The sequence below is a fragment of the Marmota marmota genome, unplaced genomic scaffold (genome assembly GCF_001458135.2).
Source record: "Marmota marmota marmota unplaced genomic scaffold, marMar, whole genome shotgun sequence".
Classification (NCBI taxonomy): domain Eukaryota; kingdom Metazoa; phylum Chordata; class Mammalia; order Rodentia; family Sciuridae; genus Marmota; species Marmota marmota.
In genome coordinates this window covers 28880301-28904433 of record NW_026000005.1, presented here as the reverse complement: position 1 = coordinate 28904433, position 24133 = coordinate 28880301, and the positions used below count along the sequence as shown (strand labels likewise).

Sequence of the window (24133 nt, the reverse complement as noted above, 5' to 3'; positions counted from 1 at the left end):
AGCGGCTGGCGGGTCTGGACCTCTGCGCTGCGTGGCGGAGATTCACTCGTCTAGCGCAAACTGTTACCTCCAAAAATCCTACCGATTCCCGGCCGGTCTCTCTTTAGTGGAATTTTGCTAGGAGTTTCTCAGCAGGTCGAATCTAAGCGTATCCATGCGTCTCTCTGACCCCGTTGTTGAGGAGGTACTCTGAATCCCTAATTTTGAAATTTCATTTTCTCCTTTTTCAAAAAGGATGTTGATGAAATATGATCTTACTTTCCAACCTGAGATTAATATATATATTTTAATATATATTTTAATTGTGATCCACTGTTACTCATAAACAGGCAATACTACTATTTGATCTGTGCTACTCTTTTCAGTCAAAATTTAAAAAAAACAAATTGCCTGTGGTGAAATTAAAGTTTGTCTTAACCTCACACATCACACAAGAGACACAAAGTGATCTTCTAAAGAGTTTTACCCAATCAATAGGGCTAACTATACTCTATTCAACCTGCCAATTCTGCAGCCTGAATTGAATTCCCCAATTTTATTCCCTTTTCATCCTAGAAGCCTCATCATTGTTTACTGCTCCCACACATTATAGGCTAAGAAAACATGAGAATTTACCTGGAATATATAATTTCACTGGTGTCTATTCCCAGGAAAAACATGGTGGAGGTAATAAAATCAGAACTAAAATAGAATGACTGCATAAACTCTCACTGTCTTCCTTCTGGTCATGGAAATGTAGCCATGTTCTTATTTTCAAACCTGTTTTTTCTTTCTGCTTGTGGATAGCCTGTGTCAATATGCAGTTGAATTTTAGTATGTGCAACAGATTGGTTCCAAGACCCAGTGGATTCTGTGTGTGATCTATGAACATCCTCCCATATACTTTAAATCATTTTTAAATTATGTATAATACCTAGTGCTATGCAAGTAGATGTTATATTGAATTACTTAGGAAAAACTTGAAAAAAATATGTTCAGGTTCAGTACAAACATTTTTTCCCAATTGGCTGAATCCATAGATGCATAACCCATGGATACAGAGGACCAACTAGCCATATATTCTTACAAAGGATCCACAAAAATTTTCTTGAAGAATCTGTTTCACACATTTACTCTTAAATTGTGTTGTTTTTAAATAACATTCAATAAGAAAATTTTGGTTGCATTTAGGGAATCTAGTCAACATTAATGAGGGAATATTTTTCTCTGGTTTGGAATATGAAGGATTCATGTAGGATCAATCTCTTACAGCAAGAAGAAGCAAGCAGATGGCAATGAGACCTTCTCAGATCTTGGTGTCACTGCAATCAGACAAAAAAGCAAAAGCCAACCTTTCCTTTTACCACCTGATCAACAATATAGTCTCAAGAAAGGCTACATAATTAAGGTAATCCATGCAGGGTTTCTTTGGCATACCCATGAAATACTACTCACTAATTTCACAGATAATTCTTCAAAGGGAACTAAATAAAGATCAGCACCAATGCCACATACTTTCTGATTTGTATTCTCAAGTTTGTAGGTACTAAGTTTAGGCAAAATTATCATGGCCTTAGTTCCATTCTCCACTTGCTTTACCAAAGTCCTGTCATGTGAGCTGAATTACAAATGCCTTGTCTTTAGTGTAAACAACACATAGTGGTAACCCCATAAACTCCTGCCAGGTGAATTAATCCCAAATCCAACCAGTTACAAAAATGCCAATTAATTTTCAGCCTTGAAAATTACATTTAAAATAGGAAAGCAAAATAACAGAGACTCAAATAGTAGAAGCTGGCCAGATTTGTTCCTTTCCACATTAATAGGTCTCTCAGACACTGGGAGGAAAGTATGTGAAGAAACATAGATTTGGCTAAAGATGATGATCGTACCTTATCCCGAATTATTTTAGTCAGCATTCTTGTATCCACTCCATAAATTGCAGGAACCTATAAAAAAAATCATAGTGACAGTGAAATTGGAGGAAATTAGATTCAGCATATTGTTTTCAAGTTACAAACTTAGCCTCATCTATCTTCCTGAGCAGTAAATAATTTCCCCACTCCTTCTTTTCTTTGACCCAGGGTGACTGTGTTGTCAGAATACGGTAAATTGCTGCTCCATTTGGGCATGGGACTCTTACTTTCTGGGCCCTTCCTTAGAGTAAGAAATGAGAAATTCTGAACATCAATCTTCTGCTACAGTTTTGTTACCTTTAACCTAGGATGTTTTATATGTATATACACACACACACACACACACTTATATATATGTATATGTAAGTATATATATCTCTCATACAATATTTTCATCATATATATGCATGTATATATACACACATATACTCATTTATTTTTTTTAAATTGGATATATTTGAGTACAAACACATAAATAAAGTTTAATATACATATATATTTTGTATGTACAAATATATTCAAAAATATGTATTTTAAGATAACAGAATCAGTGAACTTCATAGGCAATAATATGCAAATCTTTGATTTGAGCCAACCATTCCTGGCTCACAGTAAGTTCTCAATACATTTTTCTGAAGGACTCTGTTTAGTAGCCATGCTTCACTAACATATGCCCCATTCAGGCAATGCTTCCATTGGTTTTAGTTTCTTCGGCTAGGTTGGATAGAGACAGACGTAATATATATAATGAAAAAGCAATGGATTGGGAATTATGACCTGTGCAGATTGTGTAATCATCCCATACAATAGTTTCATCATCTTTAATCCTTATAAGCATAAACATATTCCCACTGAATATCTTTCCATAAATTCCAATTTGTTTTCTTCTACCAATTATCTAAGAGATGCTTAAACAAAATGCTTATCCTCCTCTGATAACAGAAGGGGTGAACTGATTATTATCTTAGAACCTTGTCTACTTTATGTATCTGTGATCATAGAAGATTAAAAGCACATTTTTTAAAAACTAACAAACTGTGGGTTAGATTTATGCTAAAAATATTAGTTCTGATATGGAGATGTTATAAAATCAGTTGTGCTGAATAACACAAAGAAAACACTAAAAGAGAATATCCAAAATTACCATTATAGAAATTAGCTGTCTAAAAAATGAAGATAAATTCAGAAAAGAGTTGAGAAGAAAACAGCAGTGGCCCACAATATCATACAGATGTCTTCTCCCTTTTAAAAAGGAATAAGATCTCAGAGATTGAGGTTTTTAGTTTGTCAGAAAGAGGCAGCATTTAGCACCAGTATTTAGACACTTATTGGAGAGGCAGAGTTTTCTTGGAATAGTACTCTATCAATGACAGGCCCAGCAGCAGTTCAACAAAAAACAGGAATTATAACACTAGAGGTGAAGCTAAATATAGTTAAGTCCTCTAATGAATGTGAAGTGAAGTACTTCCAACTTCAAACAAAGTAAATCCTCCTATTCGATTAGAAATTAATATTTAAGGTATAGAAAGTATAATGTAACGTTTTATTATATTTTTCCTATATTACTCAAATGAGATTATATCCAGTTATATGTCATATTGTTTAAAACCCAAAGATACTTGATGAGAATCTTAGTTTATACACACAAGAATTAAAGGTGATAAAAGTATTGTATGGAATGATTACATGACCTGCACAGCCAGTTAATCCATAGAGCTGGTATGAGAACCCATGAAGCAAATTCGTGACTAGATCCTAGATACAAGAGTGGGAAGAACTTAGATTGCTCAACAGTATAGAAAATTAAAAAATTTCCCCATCCCTTTCCCTAATGAGAAATGCTACCAGGCATTCATGGGCGCCACCTAGTGGATAAACTGAAAAAAACTGGTCCTAGGCCAGGAGGAGGAAGAGTCCAGTTTAACCTGTTTGTAGTAAAGAAAAGGAATCACATTCATAACCCACTTGAATCAAAGTGTGGAATATGATATGTCAAGAATTTTGTAATGTTTTGAACAACCCACAATAAAAAATTTAAAACATAAATAAATTAGGTTATTAAATCACAATGATGCTAGCCAAACATAACTACCATAGTCATATGCTACCAGGAAAAGTTTCCAAACATGCCAGTTGTAAAAAAAAAAAAAAAAAAGAAAAGGAATCACTCTCTGAAATAAAAAGATCCCAGACTTTACAAACTCCCTCATATATTTGGCCCCTTCAGATCTGCATACACCTTCCCAACTTTCCTTATATTCACTAGAAACCCAGAGGTGATTCTGGGCACCCCAGCAGCTTTCTCACCTTTTCTTCATGTAGCCATTGCCCTAGACTCTTGGTAGCTAGCCAGTGATTGTACTCATTACTATAATTCAGCACCAGCAAACCAGCAACCTAAAAAGACAGAAATCCTTTTAAAATTGTGACTACGGAACTTTATCCAACTCTTGTGATTCTTCTTGAGGATCACTTTACATGTTTAAAGAAAAGCTTTACTCTCTCCACCAAATGAGACTTAAAATGTTATAGACATAGAGCAAAAAGGGTTCTCTATACTTTGATTTTCAAATATATAATTGTTTCCTTAATTATCATGCAGGAGAGAAGATTTACTTTGCTTGCCAAATCCAGAAACTCAGCTAGTACACTGTATTCTTTTCCTGTTAGTCTCATCAATAATCTAATTCATTTTTACCTGTTTAATGCACATGAAAAATAAAGTAATTTCTTAATCTACATATAAAGGAGACTGTGACATTTGGGGAAATTGTGATAAATGAGCTAAACTAAATGATAAATCCAAATCATTCCAAAATAGAGTGGTGAAAAAGTGGTAAATTTGAAAAGTAAATTTTTTGAATTGTTTTTATAACCCATATTCCTAAGATATTACCCCAAATTCCTTCACTAGAAGTTACTAATGCACTTACTTTTAAACTGTCATATATTATTCATCCCTCAAAGGAATAAAATTAGATGAAAAATAAAATAGGTAATAGAGCACTGATTATCAGAGTCCTTTTAAAAGACAATTCTTCATCAATCATATAGCATAGTTGTTATTTGGACTTTTAACAACATTTTCTCAGATTAAGCTGTTTTTCCAAGGCATTAAAATCTAAAGTGGCCTGAAAAATAAAACTCAAAATAATGTCATTAAAGATTATTCTCATTTATTTAGGAATAAGGTTGAGTACATGAATTTATTTTGTGTAATGTTGAGGGAGAAACTGCCCATCCTAGATTCTTCAAAATGTCACTACAGTACTACACATTGAGACTGTTTAAGTAGTCATCAGTAATACTACCTTGATTCCATCAGACTCCAAATATTTGCTAAGTCCCAGTTCATCCCGTGCAGTAGTATCTGGGGCTCCACCATTTCCAATAATAGGGTTGGCCATTGTTAGAATCTGTCCCTTGTAGGCAGGGTCCGTTAGGGCTTCAGGGTACCTGGGTAAACATGCAAAAACATTATCAACAACAACAAAAATGTGTATATCTACCAAAATTACAATTTACATATATACTCTGAATTAGTTGATCTTTAAAAATTGAAGAATGGGAGATTAAAATTCTACAGCCTGTCTCAAGAATTTAGCAAACCTGGGGAAATTTTGTGATAATATCAAATTAGTATATGGTACAATTAATATGAAAAGAAAATCTGTTAAGTACTACCACATATTCTCATATAATTTTATTCCATAAAGTTTTTAAAGTGTTTGAATTCTTGTTAAAAATCATTTATAACATTTTGATTTTAAAACTATCGCTGCCCTGTTTAAAGTTTGCAAATAATCTGAAGATTTCCATAGCCTACCAGACATCAGTAAGTCCAAATTGATATTTACTGTTGAGGACTGCCAGTTTCACCAAGATATGAACTGCCAAAAATTGAAAAAAAATATATGGATATCTTTTGGGATAGCAAAGAGTGTCCCAATCATGTTAGTGAAAGTTGCATGAGTGTGCATGTTTATTAAAACTCAGTAAACATTAAAAATGAGTTAATAGGTGCTGGGGATATAGCTCAATTAGTAGAGTGTTTGCCTCACATGCACAAGGCCCTGGGTTTGATTCCCAGTACCACGCCAAAAAAAAAAAAAAAAAAAGTTAATTTACATGAAAGAAGAACTCAATAATATTGAATTTTTAAAATATTTTAGTTTTAGAAAGAAATATACAAAGATAGCAGTTTTATCAACTTAGGAAAAATATTCAATCTCACAAAACCTAACCTAAAGCATTTCTGACCTCTGAATTAAAATATCCCATGCAACTATTTTAAAGTACTGATTTAGAATTAGGGATGCAGGAAGCTTATATTTTAAAGTTGGGGGCTAAGAATATACAGATATATTCCTGATATGTTATCTATAAGAAGCATCATGAATAAGAAACATCCATCCCTTCAACAACAATATTGCAATTGAGTTTCTTCTCTACCCTGTTACATTTTCTCTTTCTGAAGACTGAGTTAAGACAAATCTTTCTTGTGGATTTCTACTGAAAGTGAATTTACGTGCTGAGGGGCACAGAATCGACAACCTTGAAACTAATAAAATTCCGCTCAGGCAGTAGTCAACACAAATTCTTCAATCCCATTCAAACTAACTCCTACCAGAGCTAACTTTGTCAACAGAACCCTCTGTCTTTCAGCTCCGTGATCCCTAGGGTGACTCAAATGTTGTGGTATTAGCTACCATCTGCTAATTTTTTGAATGCCTCTCACCTGTCAGGAACTGATACTTTTTAACCAAGACTTACACACAATATAAATGTATTTCTTGAAGATGAAAAACAAAATAACCCCTTTAATTATCAACCACATTACTGAGTGGGCCATATCAAGAATGAAAGCTGCATTTCTCAAAGGAAAATAGGATCCGTGAACTAATCTGATAAATGAATGCATTTTTCTACATCACAAAAAAAATGCTTAATTAATTTGACTTTTACTTCCCTTTCTGTATTTCTATAAAAGAACTAACTGACCATTCCCTTTAAATATACACTTACAGTATTCTCTAGTAAATGAATAAATATGGCTTGTTCCAGAGAACTGCAGTGTTGGAAGCAAATTAATCCATCAGGTCCTGTTTGACTTTTGTGATGTGACAAGATTTATTACCCGTAATCTATCACCAAGAAGAAAACTCTAGTGCCCTCCATCATTCTGATCTATATTAAACAGTTGTTTGTTGGCAGGTATATTAACACAGCTAGTAATTAGTGCTGTCGAAAAGCTTAAATAATTGCCTGGTGAAGCAAAACTTTGCAAACAGGTTTCATACACTGTAATTTAATGTTCTCACCAGTGGAAGCATTTTTAAAAAACCATCTAATATTCGTCATTTCACACAGAGAGGCAAGAGTTTTTTAAAAAATGTACATTAATAACATGATGGCTGTTGGGTCAATCAATATCTTCAGTTAACCAAATGCCCCCATGTCTTTATGAGGCTAACTTGAACTTCCCTTAAAAAAATTAATCAAATGTTTCATAGAAGGTCATTTGGTTGAATTTTCTAATGGAAACCTTTTGAAATAGTGTAGTAATGTTTTTTTTAAGACTCATAATGTTTAAATCCCTGGCTATAAATTACCATCTAATCCAGCCCCCTTACTATTTAAATAGGGAAAACAGAATTCAGAATAATTAAGCAATGCTCTCACTATCACATAATCAGTTATCATTAGAACTGAGACAAGAACTTCAGCTTCCTAGATAAGCATTTTTGACTAGATAAGCCCAGCCACATGATTTCTGTAGCCAATCTTATCTTCATTGCTATATATCACTTAGCAGTTCTTCGTAAGAACTGTTAATTATTTAAAATATTAGAGCTGTGCACCCACTCTCTCACTGATTATTTTTAAAGCAATAAGTGTATCTGTCAGTTTGTCTTTCTTATTAAAGTGCAAAATGATAAAAATACCCAAGAACTGCCGTATTTCCTTTTACACATGCAAGGTTGAGTTTTCACTAATGGAATGGCACTGGAGTGTGCTATTCCCTGGTCCAGTCTTCACCTTCATCAGATCCAGACCTTCCCTTCCAGAAGCATATGGTAATTTCACATAACCCATGTCCTCACAACATGTTCTTAGAATTAATTTTCTTCTCTGCCCCCTACCCCTCACCCAGGTGCCACCAGAGTGTGCATGTGCTCTAAGAGGAGGTATGTGTCTGCCCCTCCTTTCAGGGATGGCTGCAGTAGGCTATGGGCAAGACACTGTGCGACTACAGGGCAATCTATAGCCTGTTGGTGCAGGGATTTCAATTTACCACTAGGAGGAAGATTGTCCAGTTATTTCTCTACATAGTGGAAGGATAAAGCCTTGAAATGAAGCATCACTCACCCTCCCAGGCCAGTATTAAAAACCACTTCACCAGCAACCGAGGATGGATGGCCAAAGGAGTAACCTTTCATCTTAGTTCCATCTTCCAGGACAATATGTGCTGTCTGTGCCTGAAGAAACAGTGGCATGAATCTTAGCACAATGTTAAATACAAAACACACACACACAAAAGAAAAAATCCAAAGAAAAATATACAAGCATATTAAATAAATGCACAGTATATTTAATGAAACTATGTTGCCCAGATTTGAAATTTCACTTCTGTTACTTGTCACTTTTTCTCTTGTCACTGGTAGGTGTTTTGTGTTGCTTCAAAGAGGAACTGAAGCATGTCGATATCTTGCCTATTCTAAGTCCACTTGTAGAGTTGTTGACACGCCAGAAATATTTCAATTTAGCTAGAATGCCATGGTCTATCTTTTCCTCCTTAATATTCCCTAGCTTTGCTCAAGGATAGCTGTAAGGGAAGCCTATGCATTTGCAAAAACATTGTGAACTGTAGCATACAACTCCTCCTTGCTCTGAGGTTTAGAGCTAGAAGGAATCTTCAAGATTATCTATCACTGTGTTCCACGGAGCTCTTGTGTTTGATGGAGTTGTCCCAAGGGCTGCCCTCTCCACACCAGCTTTATGGTCATGAAGAAGCTGAAGCTTTATCACTCTATTAATACTGATACAAAAGCAAGCACTGTGTAACACTCTAAACGCATAATGTATTTTGCTTTTTATTAGAGTTAATTATATCCATGTCTGGTTCCCTCTTAAGACTACAGGCATTCTGAATTTGATTAGTTTGCCATATTAATCTTTGAACCAGCTTCTATAAAATTCTTGGCTAAGAAAAAGGGACAATTAGAGAAGCTTATCTAAGAAGCAGACATCATCCACTCCTCATAAATACTCTAAATTCTATTGTTGAAACAATTCAAATCTAACCCTCAATTTCCATAAAATTCAGGGGAGAGAAAAATGTGTTAACACATATCTTGAGAGGCAAAATCTAGACTCTGTAAGAAATGCTATAGGACAAATTAATTGGAACATGGATTTTAAAAACAAACTATAAAAAAAATCTTTGTAATAATTGAAGAAATTTGAATAATCAATTGCTGTTTGACTACATTGGTATAATCATTTTTTGAAAAGATTGTAGTAGCAACATGGTTATATTTTTAACAGTCCTTATATTTTTAAAAGATAAATAATGGAATGTTAAAGGATAAATTAATATGATGTCTGAGATTTGCTTCAGATAATCAGGACTTAGGAAATAAATAGGAATATGATGAAACCAGTTTGACCTTGAGTTAAACTGTTGAATTAAGGCTTATCATTGGGTTGTTCTTTCTGTAAGGTAAGTCATTAGAGACCTAGAAATATTAATTCTCTACTTCCTGTCCCCTACAGTTTTAGGATTAGTGTCATAGTGACTAATCATTTAGTATATACTCCCAACACACACACACACACACACACACACACACACACACCCCAACTTTGGCAGGCACAGGAACTCAAAAATGATTTCTAGATTAGTATGGAAATTATTGTATTTACATCAAAAACTACTGTAGCATTTTCTACTAAAATTGAAAGAATATGTTTAATATGTTCTTCTCAACAGGTAGTTTTATTATTTTTCTTATCAGAGGTATGACATGCAGGTTTCAAGTTTACATTTCAGAGAAAAAATTTAAAAGCTCTGTATCAAGCACTATAGATATTTATGTGTGAGTGTGTGTCTGTCCATGGGAAAGATTAAATATTTTTGCCCTTTTTTTGGCTTATCAAATTATCTTTGAAGTAAACTTTTATATATCGCCTTGGAACCAGTGTATGAGATTGCAAGTTTGACACTATCTTTAATTTAGTTATGGTTTGTCTTCACAGTCACTACTTGGAGTTACTTAGCATAAAGAAAAACACATGATTAAATTTAAAATGAGTGACAACATGACATTTTGGGCAGCGATCAGCTTAACACACAAATCTGAATTCTGCTTCTGTACCCAGAAAGTCAACTTTGCATGTATTCTACATTTTTTGTCAATTACTTTTGTCTAATTTTAATTCAAGAGAGAGGATAATTATTTAGGAACTAAAAGTGATAATGTCCAGTGTATCTCCAAAGATTACTATAAGCCCTTCTATAGAGATGGATCTCAACAGGGATGTGTTTATTGAAAAAAACTCCCCAAGTGACTCTGACACGTTTCACTAGATAGAACCCTCTGGTTGTAATGAAAATGCACTGTCAAAAAAGTTTTCTATTGGAAATACTATTTTATGTTCTTGAGGAAGTCATGTGTAACCAACATGCTTTCACAAAATGGAAGTAAGGAAGGAGACTTTTTTTTTTACATAATATGTAACTCTGATAGAACCTAAGATTTCTTAGTTCACAAAACTGGGGTGTAAACTGCAGATTTCAATTATTTTCAACATACTAATTTATTTGCCCTACTCTGAGCCATGACTGCTTAAAATATCACACATAAATTTTTTTTCCTCTATCCTCTTCTCATGCAAGAACATCAAACTGACATCTGGGCTAGACACTATTCAAATATTTTAAAGAAAGTAAAAATTAACATAAGCAAATGCAACTCTTGTTAGCCTGTTCCTACAATTCTGTTTGGTATTTTTTCTTCTTCTCTCCAAGGAACTAGTTTTCTACTTTGCTTTTCTTTCTCTAAAGATATATTTGAGGAGACATTTACTACTGCCTGAAATAGTTCCTGAGATTGTGTTCAATATGTCTTTTGCTCCTTTAATTATATTTTTTGTTCTTTTTGGCAGTTTTTATAGATCTTCCAATTCTCTTTCCCACTACGCATTATATTGTTACAAGGCTTCTGTTTATTGCCTACAGTACCCTTTATATTCTTCTTAACTACACTGGCCTCCAATGACTTTAAAATGATGAGTGCCAATTGACTTATCTATGAATTGATGGAGGACCTCTGAACAAAGAGCTATTATTTGGAATCCCCTCTTCTAGCTAACAGTTCCCCAAATGCTATTTCATTCCAATGCATCCAAAAGAAATCACCTTGTTACCATCATAAGATATTTTAGTAGCCTCAGTTCTAGCAGACAGAGGTGCATAACCTACAAATTGGATGGTAATATTAAGTTCTAATTTAAGTGCCTACTGCCAGAGCACTTTGCCACTTTGAAAGCTGAAAAGTGCAAAGAAAACCTTAATGAAGGGAAATATGCACTGGAATATCAGGAAATGTAACCAAAGGATTATGTGAGTTCTACAAGATAAAGAGCATTATCATAACATGATCCCTATGTATATAATAAACATGTAATGCCAGTAAGATGTTTTAGACATTCAAGCCACAAACATCAGTGAGCTCCATTCATGTGCTAAGGACTTCATTCAATTCTAGAGACACATGGATGAATGTCCCCAGTCTCCCCATTTAGTTACAGCTAGACAAGTGCATGTATAGTGAAATAGAGGAAGTCTCAAGAAGACTATTGCTTAAGTATCACTGAAACACCTGGAAGTACACAGATAGATAAGTTAGTATCCTTTCCTTTGGGGGATTTTTCTCTTTTTTGACAAATGTCATTTATTTATTTTTTCTACAATTTTCATTGGCATCTACATAATGGTGGAATTTCTTACTACATATTCATACATGCACAGAATATACCAATATAATTTAGCCAATATAATTTGGTCACTCCCCTGAACTTCCCCTCCTTCCTCACCTCCTCACATTCCTCTGTTCAACTGATCTCCCTTTGATTTTTCATGAGATCTGGGGGGGGTTTCTTTAATAAATAATTTTCTTTTTCCACCTATGCTTCAAGTAATAAAAAGTTAAAACTTCAATAAATGCTTGTCAAATTTTGAATTTAAAGTCCAAAATTTAAAGATTTCCTCAATTCTGTGATCAAATGTTGTTTTCTTGGCAAGGTCCACCTTGATTGCTCTATTTAAAATTACAATATGCCATGGGGGAAAATTTTTTTAAAAAATTAAATGTAAAAAAATAAAATAAAATTATAATCTGCTGCCCTAGTCCCCTGTCTCCTTGGTCTGCCCTTTCTTCATTGCCCTTGTTGCTTTCTACCACAGCATGCGGTGCCTTACTTATTATCTGTCTTATACCACCAGAAAGGAAACTTCATGTGGGCAGTGCATTGGGTTTGTTTTGTTCACCAGCTTACATCAGTTCCCAGAACAAGTAATTAAGCCTCGTTCACACTTCGGTGAAATTACTTTAGAAAGAAAGCCTACTAATTGTTTGGCAGAGTATTGCTAAATGACTAAATAATGAGTTGGGTCAAAAAGAGAAAGTTCCTATAGAGAAAAAATTTATTTAAATAATACTCCAATTAAAAATAGTTCTAGCTCAGCACATAGTGTCTGATATTTAATAATACAGACTATAACAACTAATAAATAGCCACCCACTTGCTTCTAGAATGAACTCTAATTAACATGAAATTGTGCCATCACCCAAGAGAAAACTCTTGTCATCATTTACTGCTGCGTCCTAATTGCTTTGCTTGCCTCTAGTTTCCCCTGCTCTACCCATCCCAGCCAGTGCACTTAAGGGTTTCTCAACCATTTAGTGTTCTCAAACTCTCTGTTAGCATGTAAGATCCCTTCATTGGTCCATTCTCTTTAATACCTTAGAATCTTACTCTCTGTGTCAGTTCTTTGTGCCTTCAGTGTTTCCTGGTGTCCTGTTTATACTCTGCTTATCCTTGCTAGTGCCCAGCTTACACCCTCAAAGATCACTCAAGTCACAACTAATCGCTGATTATTTTATGCTCCTGCCCCGATCAGGAGCAGTTTGTATGTTAGCTTCTATGTTAATCGCTTAAGGTATTCTTTCCCCCACTAAGTCGTGACTTCTCAAACAAAAAGCCCAAATCCAAATTCAACATTGTGAATATTGGCTTGTGGTTTACACAGTACTGTGGTTAGCACACACTCTGTGAATATATAGAAAAACGGGGCACAGTGGGATGTTGGGATATTAGCATGCCAACACTATGGTGCTTCAAAGTAATTCTGTGATGCCTACTGACTTACGGTTATTTTTACTAGCTTTCACATTTTTCTCTTGAAAGCAAAGATGGATATCCCATATACCTATAGTTTTCGCTAAAGGATAAAAGGAGAATCAGTTGAAGCTGAGCAGCAACTACTAACTGCAAGTACTTTTAGGCATTCCATACTAACCAAGTGTCACATAAGTAATGTCTTCAGAAGATTCTAGATGATTCCAACATCATTTTTTTCATTATTAATACTAATAATTGACTATTTTATTTAGAAATCAAATCCTCCATCATTAGCAAAAGAAATAAAATTGGATTCCGTATACATACCCCAAACATTCTCTTTTCTCTTTTTACTTTTAACCTAAAATGCTTGACAAATTTTACTACATGTCTACAGTAGTCTACATGTCACTGGTTGTAGACTCAAACTTGCAATTTTACATGTTTATACTAAATTTCCAAATATTTTGTAATAATTGGCCCATTTTCCTCCCTCCCCAACAAAACTGAGGCTGTTGTTTTTATCATTATTGCTGTTGAGATTTATAAGTTGTGCTGGTACATCCAATAAATATTTGTATAATTATACACTCAATAAATATTTGTATAATTCATTTTTAAAATAATGATAATATAATGTTCAAATACTTCAAATTTTCTTTAGCAGGAGTCCTCATATAAAGGCACCTCCCTCTTTTAAAAAAATTGAGTAATACATTTGAATAAAGTAAATCATTACATTTCTTAAATGAGTCTTGTAGAAGTCAATTAACCAGTCCCTGTCCTATTTAGACCCTTTGTCATAACTTTAATGAAAAGCTGTTAAGATATAAACTGGTTTACATGTATAGGTATCTATGTTGACTAAAATCCATATGCTTTTGCACAGAAAATTAAGTTTTTAGATTTGAACTAATTTCCACTATTCTGGGAAAGGTATGGTATTCCAAATAGAATCAAGATGCTATCTATGTTGGAAAAATAGGAGAGCACATGACATCAACAAGAATTCTGGACTAATCTCCTCCCTAAAACATCCTCCCTAGCTAATAGTTAACAGAAATATACAAGGAACTGCCTCTAAAACTATTAAGGGATTTTCTCATCTAATCCTCACAAAAGTACAACGAAGTAGGTAACATTAAGACCTCCATTTTACACTTGAGCTAACTGAGCCTTAGGGAAACAGAGATCATTCCACTAGTAACTGAAGGAGCAGCAATTCCTGCAGCCAGTCAGTCTAATATATTACCCCTTTTTCCTTTTCTAAGCTTATTTCTATTTCTGCTTTCCAATTTTTTTAAGTGGAGACAAAAGGCAATTCAGTCATGAACTCTAATTGATTTATAAGAACTTTAATTCAAAATTGCCATGGATAAGCCACAACAAGACCCAGGTCAACTAAGAATTACCTGTCTATAAATCTGTAAACTGTCATAGTGAAATGTCAAGTCATTAATTATATTTTATAATCTGAAGAGAGCCCAACAGGTTTGGAGAATTGTTCACAATGACTCCAGGCCCTGAGTAATCAAGCTCACGAGACTTTTAGGACCAAAGATGCTGAGGCAGGTAAGGAGATGCTCCCTCAGATTCTCCCTCCAGGAAAGACTTGCTGCCTGCTGTCTTGAACCAACGTTTAAATTGTATCTGCAATTAATATTATTATCTCCACCTCTTCAGAATTATGTTTGTCCTCTCCTACCCATATAAATATACCTACAAAACATACTAACAAGCTACAAACACAAAAAAAGTTAGGCCAAGGATTATAGCAAATATGACTATTAAGGAAAATGCAGTAAAGCCAGTTTACATTCTAGTTTGTTTCTTTTAGCTTGTATGTATTGTAATCTGGGAGTCAGTGGGATTATAAAATGTGTACTCAAAAATTGGGGTTCCTTGTTACTTTGTATGAATTTAAAGATTAAAGATTGAAATTAAAAGTCTCTATAACCTACTAATATTAAATGTTACTTTAATCAGCAAAACTTTAGGAGGAATATCCATATGGTTAAAGATTTTCCCACTCACAATATTTAGATGGATTAAAACCTAATTTTCCTATGTGTATGTAATTACTCCATTTTTAATCTCCTACTTTATAACTTTTATTTAATATGCTGTTTCTAAATTAAGCTGTTACAGAAATATCTATATAATCACCATTCTTATATTACTTTTAAAATGAACATTCTAAACTGAGTTTAATATTGGTTACTAATGTCTGTAAAACCTGAAGAATCTTTCACAAATTGTAAGAATTTTTTATGAAAATATACTTTTGCAGATAAGTAGATATTATAACAAATTCTCAATGGTTATTTTTTGGTTTGTCTGCTGAGGCATGTTGTTTCACCAAATAATGAACTATTTTATTTTTAATGATATTATGCAATGTGATACTGACATTTTTCCCAAATATCTTGAGGGTTTTTAATTTTTTTCAAAATTAAAATTTATCTTAAAATTACGTTTTGGGGTATATTTTCATTTTCTGGTAAGATGATTGATTAGCTTTATGGGGCCACAAACAAATGACCAGAATTTTGTACTTTAATACTCTCAATTTGAAAGCATGTTTTGAAAGGGTAAATGTTGCAAAAACTTTTTTCAGCATAAAAATAATTCAACAGGTACTAATGGGAGTCATAAAACTAAATTCCACTTTTAAAAGGCTTTGAAAATGTATTCCTTGTGCTATTCTCAACTGATTTGGAGGACTTAGTTTTTGGAAACAAAGTTATAATCTAAACATAATGTATAATTAACCTATAAAAGTTTTTTAATTAGCCTCATGATTATTATTGTTGAATTTTTTCTTTGTATTTGCTATTATGTTATTAAAACTCATCTAATTGTTGTTTATTTATTGTTCCACATCCCAGTATCAATCTGGACTAACTTTGAGGATGTTGAACCTTTAAAGGAGTTTTTGTTTGTTTGTTTACTTGGATTCTTTATTTCAAGACACTGGAAACAAGTCAAAATAAGATTTTCCTTGCAGGCTAAAATGATATTAGGCTTTTGTGCACATGGAGCTTAGAGAAAAGATGAGAAAAAAAATAGAAACTAAAGCAGCATTCTCTGTTATAAACACATGGGAATATTTTGGTTGAAGTGGAAGAAGTATGTCAACAATAAACAACATTGTCCTAAAATGTTCTATTTATGTAATCTCTAACAGTCATTTAAAAAGTAATCTTTACTTATTTTTTATTTAAACAACCTGTTCTCAAAATTCAGCAAAAGAAATGGAAAAATGGGATTTATCTTGTATTGAGATGAAATTCAGTATGTAAATAGGCTCTTGAGTAGACAAATAAACCCCAGAAGGAGAAACAATTCAGAACATTCTAAACCCAGGTTAACCTACAACTATGGCTTCAGGTTCCTGACCATAATAACAAGAGATCAGATTTAAAAGATCCATCTGATATTTGGGGCCTAATTAAAGTTCTGACCAGATTTTCTAATGTTTATTTCACTCTACCTACAAAAGCAGATATCCCCATCCTCGTGCTGACAGTGGCACTTACATATCTGCAAAATGGGAAGAACAGCGCATTTCTTCCCCTGGGTTCCAGAATTCACCAGCAAAATGTTCTGGATATAAAGCCATAAGCTAACTCAGCAATAAACTCCATAAAAGATTTTAATATAAAACATTATAGAGATAATAATCCCCTTAAGCTAATAGTGGAAATGATAATGATTTACTCTGGAAATCAGACCATACTGCTGTTGAGTCATTTATCTATGTTAAATTATTTGCATATCAGAAAAAGTAGAGGCCCCATGTGTTTATTTCCATTTCCACCAAGGCCTCAAGCTACATAACATATTTGATTTCCGGCCTATCTGATGTTTCTTAGCTATTGGTTTGCCTCAGTCCTCAGTCTCTTAAGAAATAAATCTGAACTAGGCTTTGGAAAGAAGGAAGCCTAAAGCCAGAATTTATTTCAGATAATTATTGTGTAGATAATGTGGTAAAAAATTAAAATCAAGAAGTGCTTTTTTTGGTCAATTAAATCTTATTTTATATTCCTGACATTATACTATCAAAACATGGATATTTTGAAATTCAGAATGTAATAATGTGTTACATCTTTAAAATGTTTAATGAGACTTCTCTGTAGCTAGGAATGCCTAACATCAGGATTTCTAAGCACTTCCATAATTGATTAACCTTACAACACCCAAAGTCATCTTCCTTTGGTTAAACATAAGCCAATACGGGGGTAGGGGCGGGGTGGAATCACAAGGTTAATTTACTTGAATAGTTCTATGCTCTGGACATTTGTAAACTAAATGCACAGATCAATGAGTAATTTTATTTTAGTTATATTTTTCATCATAAATAAATATAGTATTTATAAAATTTGTTTTGCAAAATTTTTCATGAAGTTTTAGGTCTTTTTACAAACATTTAGTGAGTGCACGCTATGTGGTAAATTGGTCTGAATCTGAGAGGGATCTCCTTAATTGTAAGTTAATTCTTACTTTATGGTAATAAATTATATGATCTTATATTTAGCTCTACATCATAGAAGAAACTTAATTAGTAAAATTCTATAATGAGGCAGCAACATCATTGATTCATTTATGAGAATTTTACATTAGCCAACCATCCTACAAAATTTAGAAAATCAATGTGTGACATTTAACAAGTTGTAAAAAAGAAGAGTGTAGCCTTGAAAATATTTTCATGAGTTGAATGCATTTAGAGCACATGGGGAAAAAATCAAGTGTAAATTAACAATCTAATACCTAGTTCAGAAATAAATCTGAACTAGACTGGGAAGTCTATTCAAGTTTGACCCTGGAGCCTTCTTCAGAGCTCAGCCACTGTAAAGACCCTGAAAAATATGAGTCAAGTCATAGATGGTCAGTCTTGGATAGCAAACTCCTGTTGAAGCATGAAAGTGAGCTCTGGCATGACCATCACTTAAGAGCTAATGAAAACTCTATTGCACCCCTCACCTTTGGAACAAGTCAGAAATATGGAGAAAGTCTAATGGAGATCTAAGGGCACAGTAATGCTCTGCATATTCATAGCAGTAAGACCTAATCTCACCCCTAGATCACTGGAAAGTGCCCATACATAAGCAAATCAGGACTCCAGAGGGACCAGGGAAACAGGTCACAACTAGGCTAGACCTTAGGCAGTTCCCATAGGGTATTCTTAGCTTTAGACCCAGGCTAGAACTAGGTAGGGCAAGGCTAGTGATGCTTAGGGCACAAGACTGCAAGAGACACACCCTGACTCAACCAGAGAAAGCTTCCTTAAACTTTGCACCATAGGTGTCTGGCTCACTTCTCTCTAATGTATGCAATTTGTTCTATAACTTTTTCAAAGGTTTTTGTGTCAAAAAGCTCAACATATCAAGGCATGTTGATGGCAAACAAATGAATCAATATGTTAAAAAGGGAAAGATAAAACATAGAGAACATACACCAAAATATTTAAGAGGCCACCATCCAACTAGAAAATTAATGCACACCAAAAGTAAGTAAAGTTGTCCATCATGCAGACTAATGATGCAATTGCTCATTTAGGACTGGAACATAATTTATCACTGACAACTTCAGATTGCCACAGATAAAATCCAGCCCTAAAATGTATCCATATGTAATAAAGTCTAATAAAATCCTTAGTCTTAAAAGTATGTGATAACCTTTCCCCTTCACCTACCCCTACCTCTAATATGTACAAAGATACTCCAATATTATAATGAATGCTATTTCCTATGAATGACTATTAAAATGACTACAATGTAACTAAATGGTCATAATTGTAGGAGTTTTGTAGTTGCCAATTTCTAATCAAATGACAATAGACCTCCAATTTAAGCTAAATAGACACTTCTATGTTGGAATCAGAATATAAAATCTTACAAAATGAAAGTCTCTCAAAGGGAATAATGACTCTTGGGGCTCATTCACATCAAAGTATCAGAGAGGACAGTTGGACCATTAGGTTCCTGGCTTAATTGTAACACAGGTCATCGTTTCTAAAAATGAATGGATTAACATTAAAGCCAGTACTTACTGAATCCTTTTCTATTCATAGGGAATGTAACCTTTTCCATTTAATACTTTTGATTTCCAAATTCATTTGCAAGTAAAAATAAAACTACTTAATCTTGGTGACTTTCCAAGACTTGTGAACTCAGAATTTCTAAGAAATCAGAGACTGTAATCTTATTTTCAACTTATTTTACCTATTATTCTTCATATAAACTTCCATGATAGAGGAGTCTTTCATGGTTATTTACTACATAATGAATGAATGAATGAATGAATATGAATGAATGAAATAACATATTCTGGTGTATGTTCCACCTTTTGGAAGTGAATATTCTATACTGAAGTTTTCTTTCTTTCTTTTTAGATTATTTGCTTTATGGTCTTTGAGTTTGATCCATTATAAGAAATATCTTCTTAGAAATATTTTTAATATTGAAGCAAAGGTGAAAGAATCATTGTTATATGTGAGAATTCTCATCAGATATCTTATCATTATAATAATTTGTGGTACATAAAAAACAGGAGGACACTGTTCCAACCTTCTGCTAGGTCTTTCTGCTAAAATGGTTAGAACAGAAAAATTTTAAAGTATCCACTTTTTGTTTTAAGGGGTTTTTTATAGGTCTTAAGCATTAATCATGTATGATGACCACACGATTCTTTGAGTAAATCAAAAATTGTTTCCACACTACAGATGACAAAATTTAGGTTCTGAGAATTCACGAATGACCAAGGTCAGAGCACCAGGAATATATGTAGCAGAGGTTAGAATCCAGATCTTTTTATTCCTCATCCACAGTATTTTCACAACCCTGTTACAACTGGCTGAATGTAAAAATAAATGCTGAACATTTTCAACACTAGTAGAAAAAGATTATAGTCTCTAAAACTTCATATTTTATGGTTGTTGCTCATTTTTACTTTGGATAACAAGTTCCTTTAAAATATAGAACACGTTTAAACTCTTTCCTCTTCCCTGTAAGTGAAATATGACTGCATCTGTTGGACAGGCACGTTCTATAAATATTAGCCACAAGCAAATAGGCTAGAAAACACCACAAAAAAATACTCGTGCGTCAGCGCTGTCGTCAAATCCATCCTTTCCCTCTGTAGCCAAGGGAAGAGGAAGAGTGACCTCCAAGGACACTGAAAAAGCAACCCCATTTGCAGGGCAACTCTGACAGATCTGACCACAGGGTGTCTTTCACAATTCATTTACTAACTGTAACTAGCTACCAGGCTACTAACCTTTAGAAACTCTTCTCACTACTCTCCACTGACCATTGTGCAACTACATCCTAACAATTTTAACTATCATTCAGATACAATGCCCATAAATTTGGACATATCTTTCTTAAAGAGTTGAGTTTTTCAAGGGGAAGAACTGGGGGTAAAGTAGGTGGAGGATTATTTCAAAATAAGCAAAAATAACTCAGGTCCTCTTAAAATGCCTGTGGAATTTTAATTCACTATCGTGAAGTTCAAGAACTTCTATTTTTCATGGCTGGCACTTTTCCAAAACTCCGGCCAGTTATTACTGAGTGTGAGTAATGGCTTTTACACCATGAAATGATGGCTTATTCCTCCAACAAAGTTGTCCTTCTTAGCGTGCCCTGAAGCAAACCCTTAAAACAGATCTGCAAGCTAGAAGACCTGTTTTCCCAGTGGTCCATCCACATAATTAGATCGCTCTGCTGTGCTTGGGGTTGGAGTGGTTGTTGTATAGAACACTTATGGTGATCTTCTGGAATGGCTTCTAAACTCGGCCACATCTACCATTTTAAGTGGTCACTTCTCTTTCTTTCTTTCTTTCTTTCTTTAATATTTTATTAGTTGTCAATGGACTTTATTTATTTATTTATTTATATGCAGTGCTGAGAATTAAACCCAGTGCCTCACACATGCTAGGCAAGTGTACTACCACTAAGCCACAACCCCAGCCCCTGGTCATTTCATTTCTGTTTCTTATTTCTGACAGAGACACACCTGTCCTTACCTACCTGCTTCTGTCACAAGAAAAAGATATTCCATGTGACCTGGCTTTGAATTCTTAAAAGATAACCTATAACCATAAGGGATAATATTTTCATTACTATTTATTATCTCTGAGTTGACAGGTAAGCACCCCTAAGATATTACTAGTACTCAGCTAAAGCCATATATTCACCATCATAGTTTTTTTTTTTTTTTTATTGTGGGTTGTTCAAAACATTACAAATTTCTTGACATATCATATTCGACACTTTGATTCAAGTGGGTTATGAACTCCCACCTTCACCCCATACACAGATTGCAGAATCACATCAGTTACACATCCATTGTGGCATTTATACACAATGGAGTATTACTCTGCATTAAAAAATGACAAAATCATAGAATTTACAGGGAAATGGATGGCATTAGAGCAGATTATGCTAAGTGAAGCTAGCCAATCCCTAAAAAACAAATGCCAAATGTCTTCTTTGATATAAGGAGAGTAACTAAGAACAGAGTAGGGACGAAGACCATCATAGTTTTTATATAGTTACTTTATCTTGGAAGATAGTTTAGGATATTCTCCTTTCTGGCTTTCTAGTTATAATTAAACCAAACTCAAGAAAATGGGTTTCCTCGGTTTCAAATGGTAGTTTCTTATCCTCCTGTTAGAATTTTCTCAACAAGGAAGGCTGAAGTTGTTAAGATACCACTAATGCTACCTTACCCATCCTCTCTGCGGAAGGGGATCTAGTCTCCCTCTCCCACCCACTTTTCTCTCCCTCATTCTCTAGCCTACCGTCTCTTCCTTTGCCGTGTCCCCCTGTCCCTCTCTCCCTCTCTCTTCTTCCCCTTTATTGGATTCCTTTCCCACATATATCCCTGGAGACTACAAAAACCTATGACATTGCTTGGCCCTGCAGTTGTCTAAGTAAAACACACTGGATCCTAATTTGAGAAACCTAAGCAGTAGAAGCTGTGGAAGCACCTGGAAAGTTTTTAGTCAACCTAGTGAACACATAAAATATAAGCAGAACACTCAAAACTATTCTAACCAATCTTGACAACAACATATATATGATTTTTTTCCTCCTACTTCACATTTTACAGCTCTTAAAAGAAACAGTACATTTAAAGCTACTGTGATTACTTAAACTTTATATTAGGTAAAGATGTTTTTCTTTGGCAAGGTGCCAATGGAGTAATTTCAGACTCCTCTGGCAACAAATGTCTTCATAAAATTATAGGAAAGGGACCAGGTCCCTACAGAATTCCTAATCCAGTGGTGGGGAGGGGGCAATGCAATGCTCCTTTCCTGGATTTAGCCCTCAGTCATAGATACACTTGCAGAATATGAATTATCAGCTGCTGTTTGCCTTAACATCTTTATGTACAAAGTGAAAACAACAAATCTGACCTTCTATAAGAAGGGCTATGAGGAAAAAGAGAATGCTAAAGGCATATCTACATGATGACCTGAAAATACCCAAATTATATAGATATTTTACTTCTAAATTTAAAAAAATATATATTTCAAAAGGGAAAACTTTCCAATGAGCCATTACAGAATAGGGGCTTAACCCACTATGTACTGTGCATGGCTCACACATAAAAAATGACTCCATTTTTTTTTTAGACCCAAACTGAGCAATGAAATCTAGGTACAGACAGAACTATAAAAGCTTTTTTAAATAATTGTTTTTTTTAACTCTATGTGCATATATGATTACATGACCACTGTAATTCTACATCAGAAGAATGAGAAGTTCTACTCCATCTATGTATGATGTGTCAAAATGCATTCTACTATCATGTATAACTAGAATAAATTTTTAAAAAAGAGTATCAAAATTTTAAAATATTTATTTATTTTCTAGCAGTCCACTTACATTTTACACTTTCCAGGAATTGAGACCATTTTTTATTTGGGGTAACAATTATTGTAATATTACTCAGAGAAGATAAAAATGAGCATTTGCTAAATCAATAGATTCCACAGTAAAACAAATAGGAAAAAAAATAGCACTTTGGAACAAGTTCAAATCTGTAGTCACCTTGTGAGAAGCACCTCTGCTTTGGTCCTAAACTGTGACCCAGACAATGATATCAGAAACAAGGAACGTGGAATTACCTTGACAGAAAGGAGCCTGATACCAGGTCTGGAAAACTTCCATTGTTGCTGGGCAGTCACACGGGTAAAGCCAAAGCCATTCTTCAGGGTCCTCACCACTTTGCAAGCTGTCAAAATCCTCGTCATTTTGAGCTGAATTGTGACTAAAATTCAATGAAATCACGTATATTTATGAGATTTTAGTTATAAGATTTTCTTAATTGAAATGATAAAAAGCTGGGGGGATGGTGCAGACAGGGCTCAAGGCTGACTGCACAGCGATATCTGAGTTTCCATTCATTCTGCCATTAAATGTCTTTAGCCACAGCTCCTCCTTCTCCTAACTCCTCCTCCCAGGTGATGTCCAGAGATGTTCCATGGACATGTAATACAAATTGCAACACATCAAATACTACCTTCTCCTGCTGAAATAATGCTAGAGTTGTAGAAAGCCAATCATCCATCAAAGGAATTGCTTATGCAGCTGAATAGAATGACCTAGGCACAGTGGACAACCTTAGGAATATCACTTACGCTAAAGAGCAGCAACTCTCCAGTGATGCTAAAGATCAAAGGCTTTTACTTGTGTTACATGTGGTGCCTAATTTACCTCAAAAGAAACTTTGGAATCCCCCCCTCCAAAAAAAAAAAAACTTGAGTCCTCACCATTTTCTGCGTGGAAAAAGGTAATGAGAACCATAAATGGTGAAAAAAAATT

At 34.3% G+C, this 24133-nt stretch overlaps 1 protein-coding gene across 1 annotated transcript in view; it reads right to left on the bottom strand.

Moving 5' to 3' along the window:
- Cps1 (carbamoyl-phosphate synthase 1) overlaps positions 1–23825 on the bottom strand; it is a 126636-nt gene extending 102811 nt beyond the window's left edge. The window contains exons 1-5 of the mRNA XM_015480991.2: positions 23437–23825; positions 8265–8374; positions 5207–5351; positions 4203–4292; positions 1872–1928 (exon numbers count right to left, since the gene is read on the bottom strand). Coding sequence (XP_015336477.1) covers positions 1872–1928; positions 4203–4292; positions 5207–5351; positions 8265–8374; positions 23437–23562 — 528 coding nt within the window. The 5' untranslated portion in view covers positions 23563–23825. The remainder of the gene's footprint in view (positions 1–1871; positions 1929–4202; positions 4293–5206; positions 5352–8264; positions 8375–23436) is intronic.
- Positions 23826–24133: the final 308 nt, after the last annotated feature.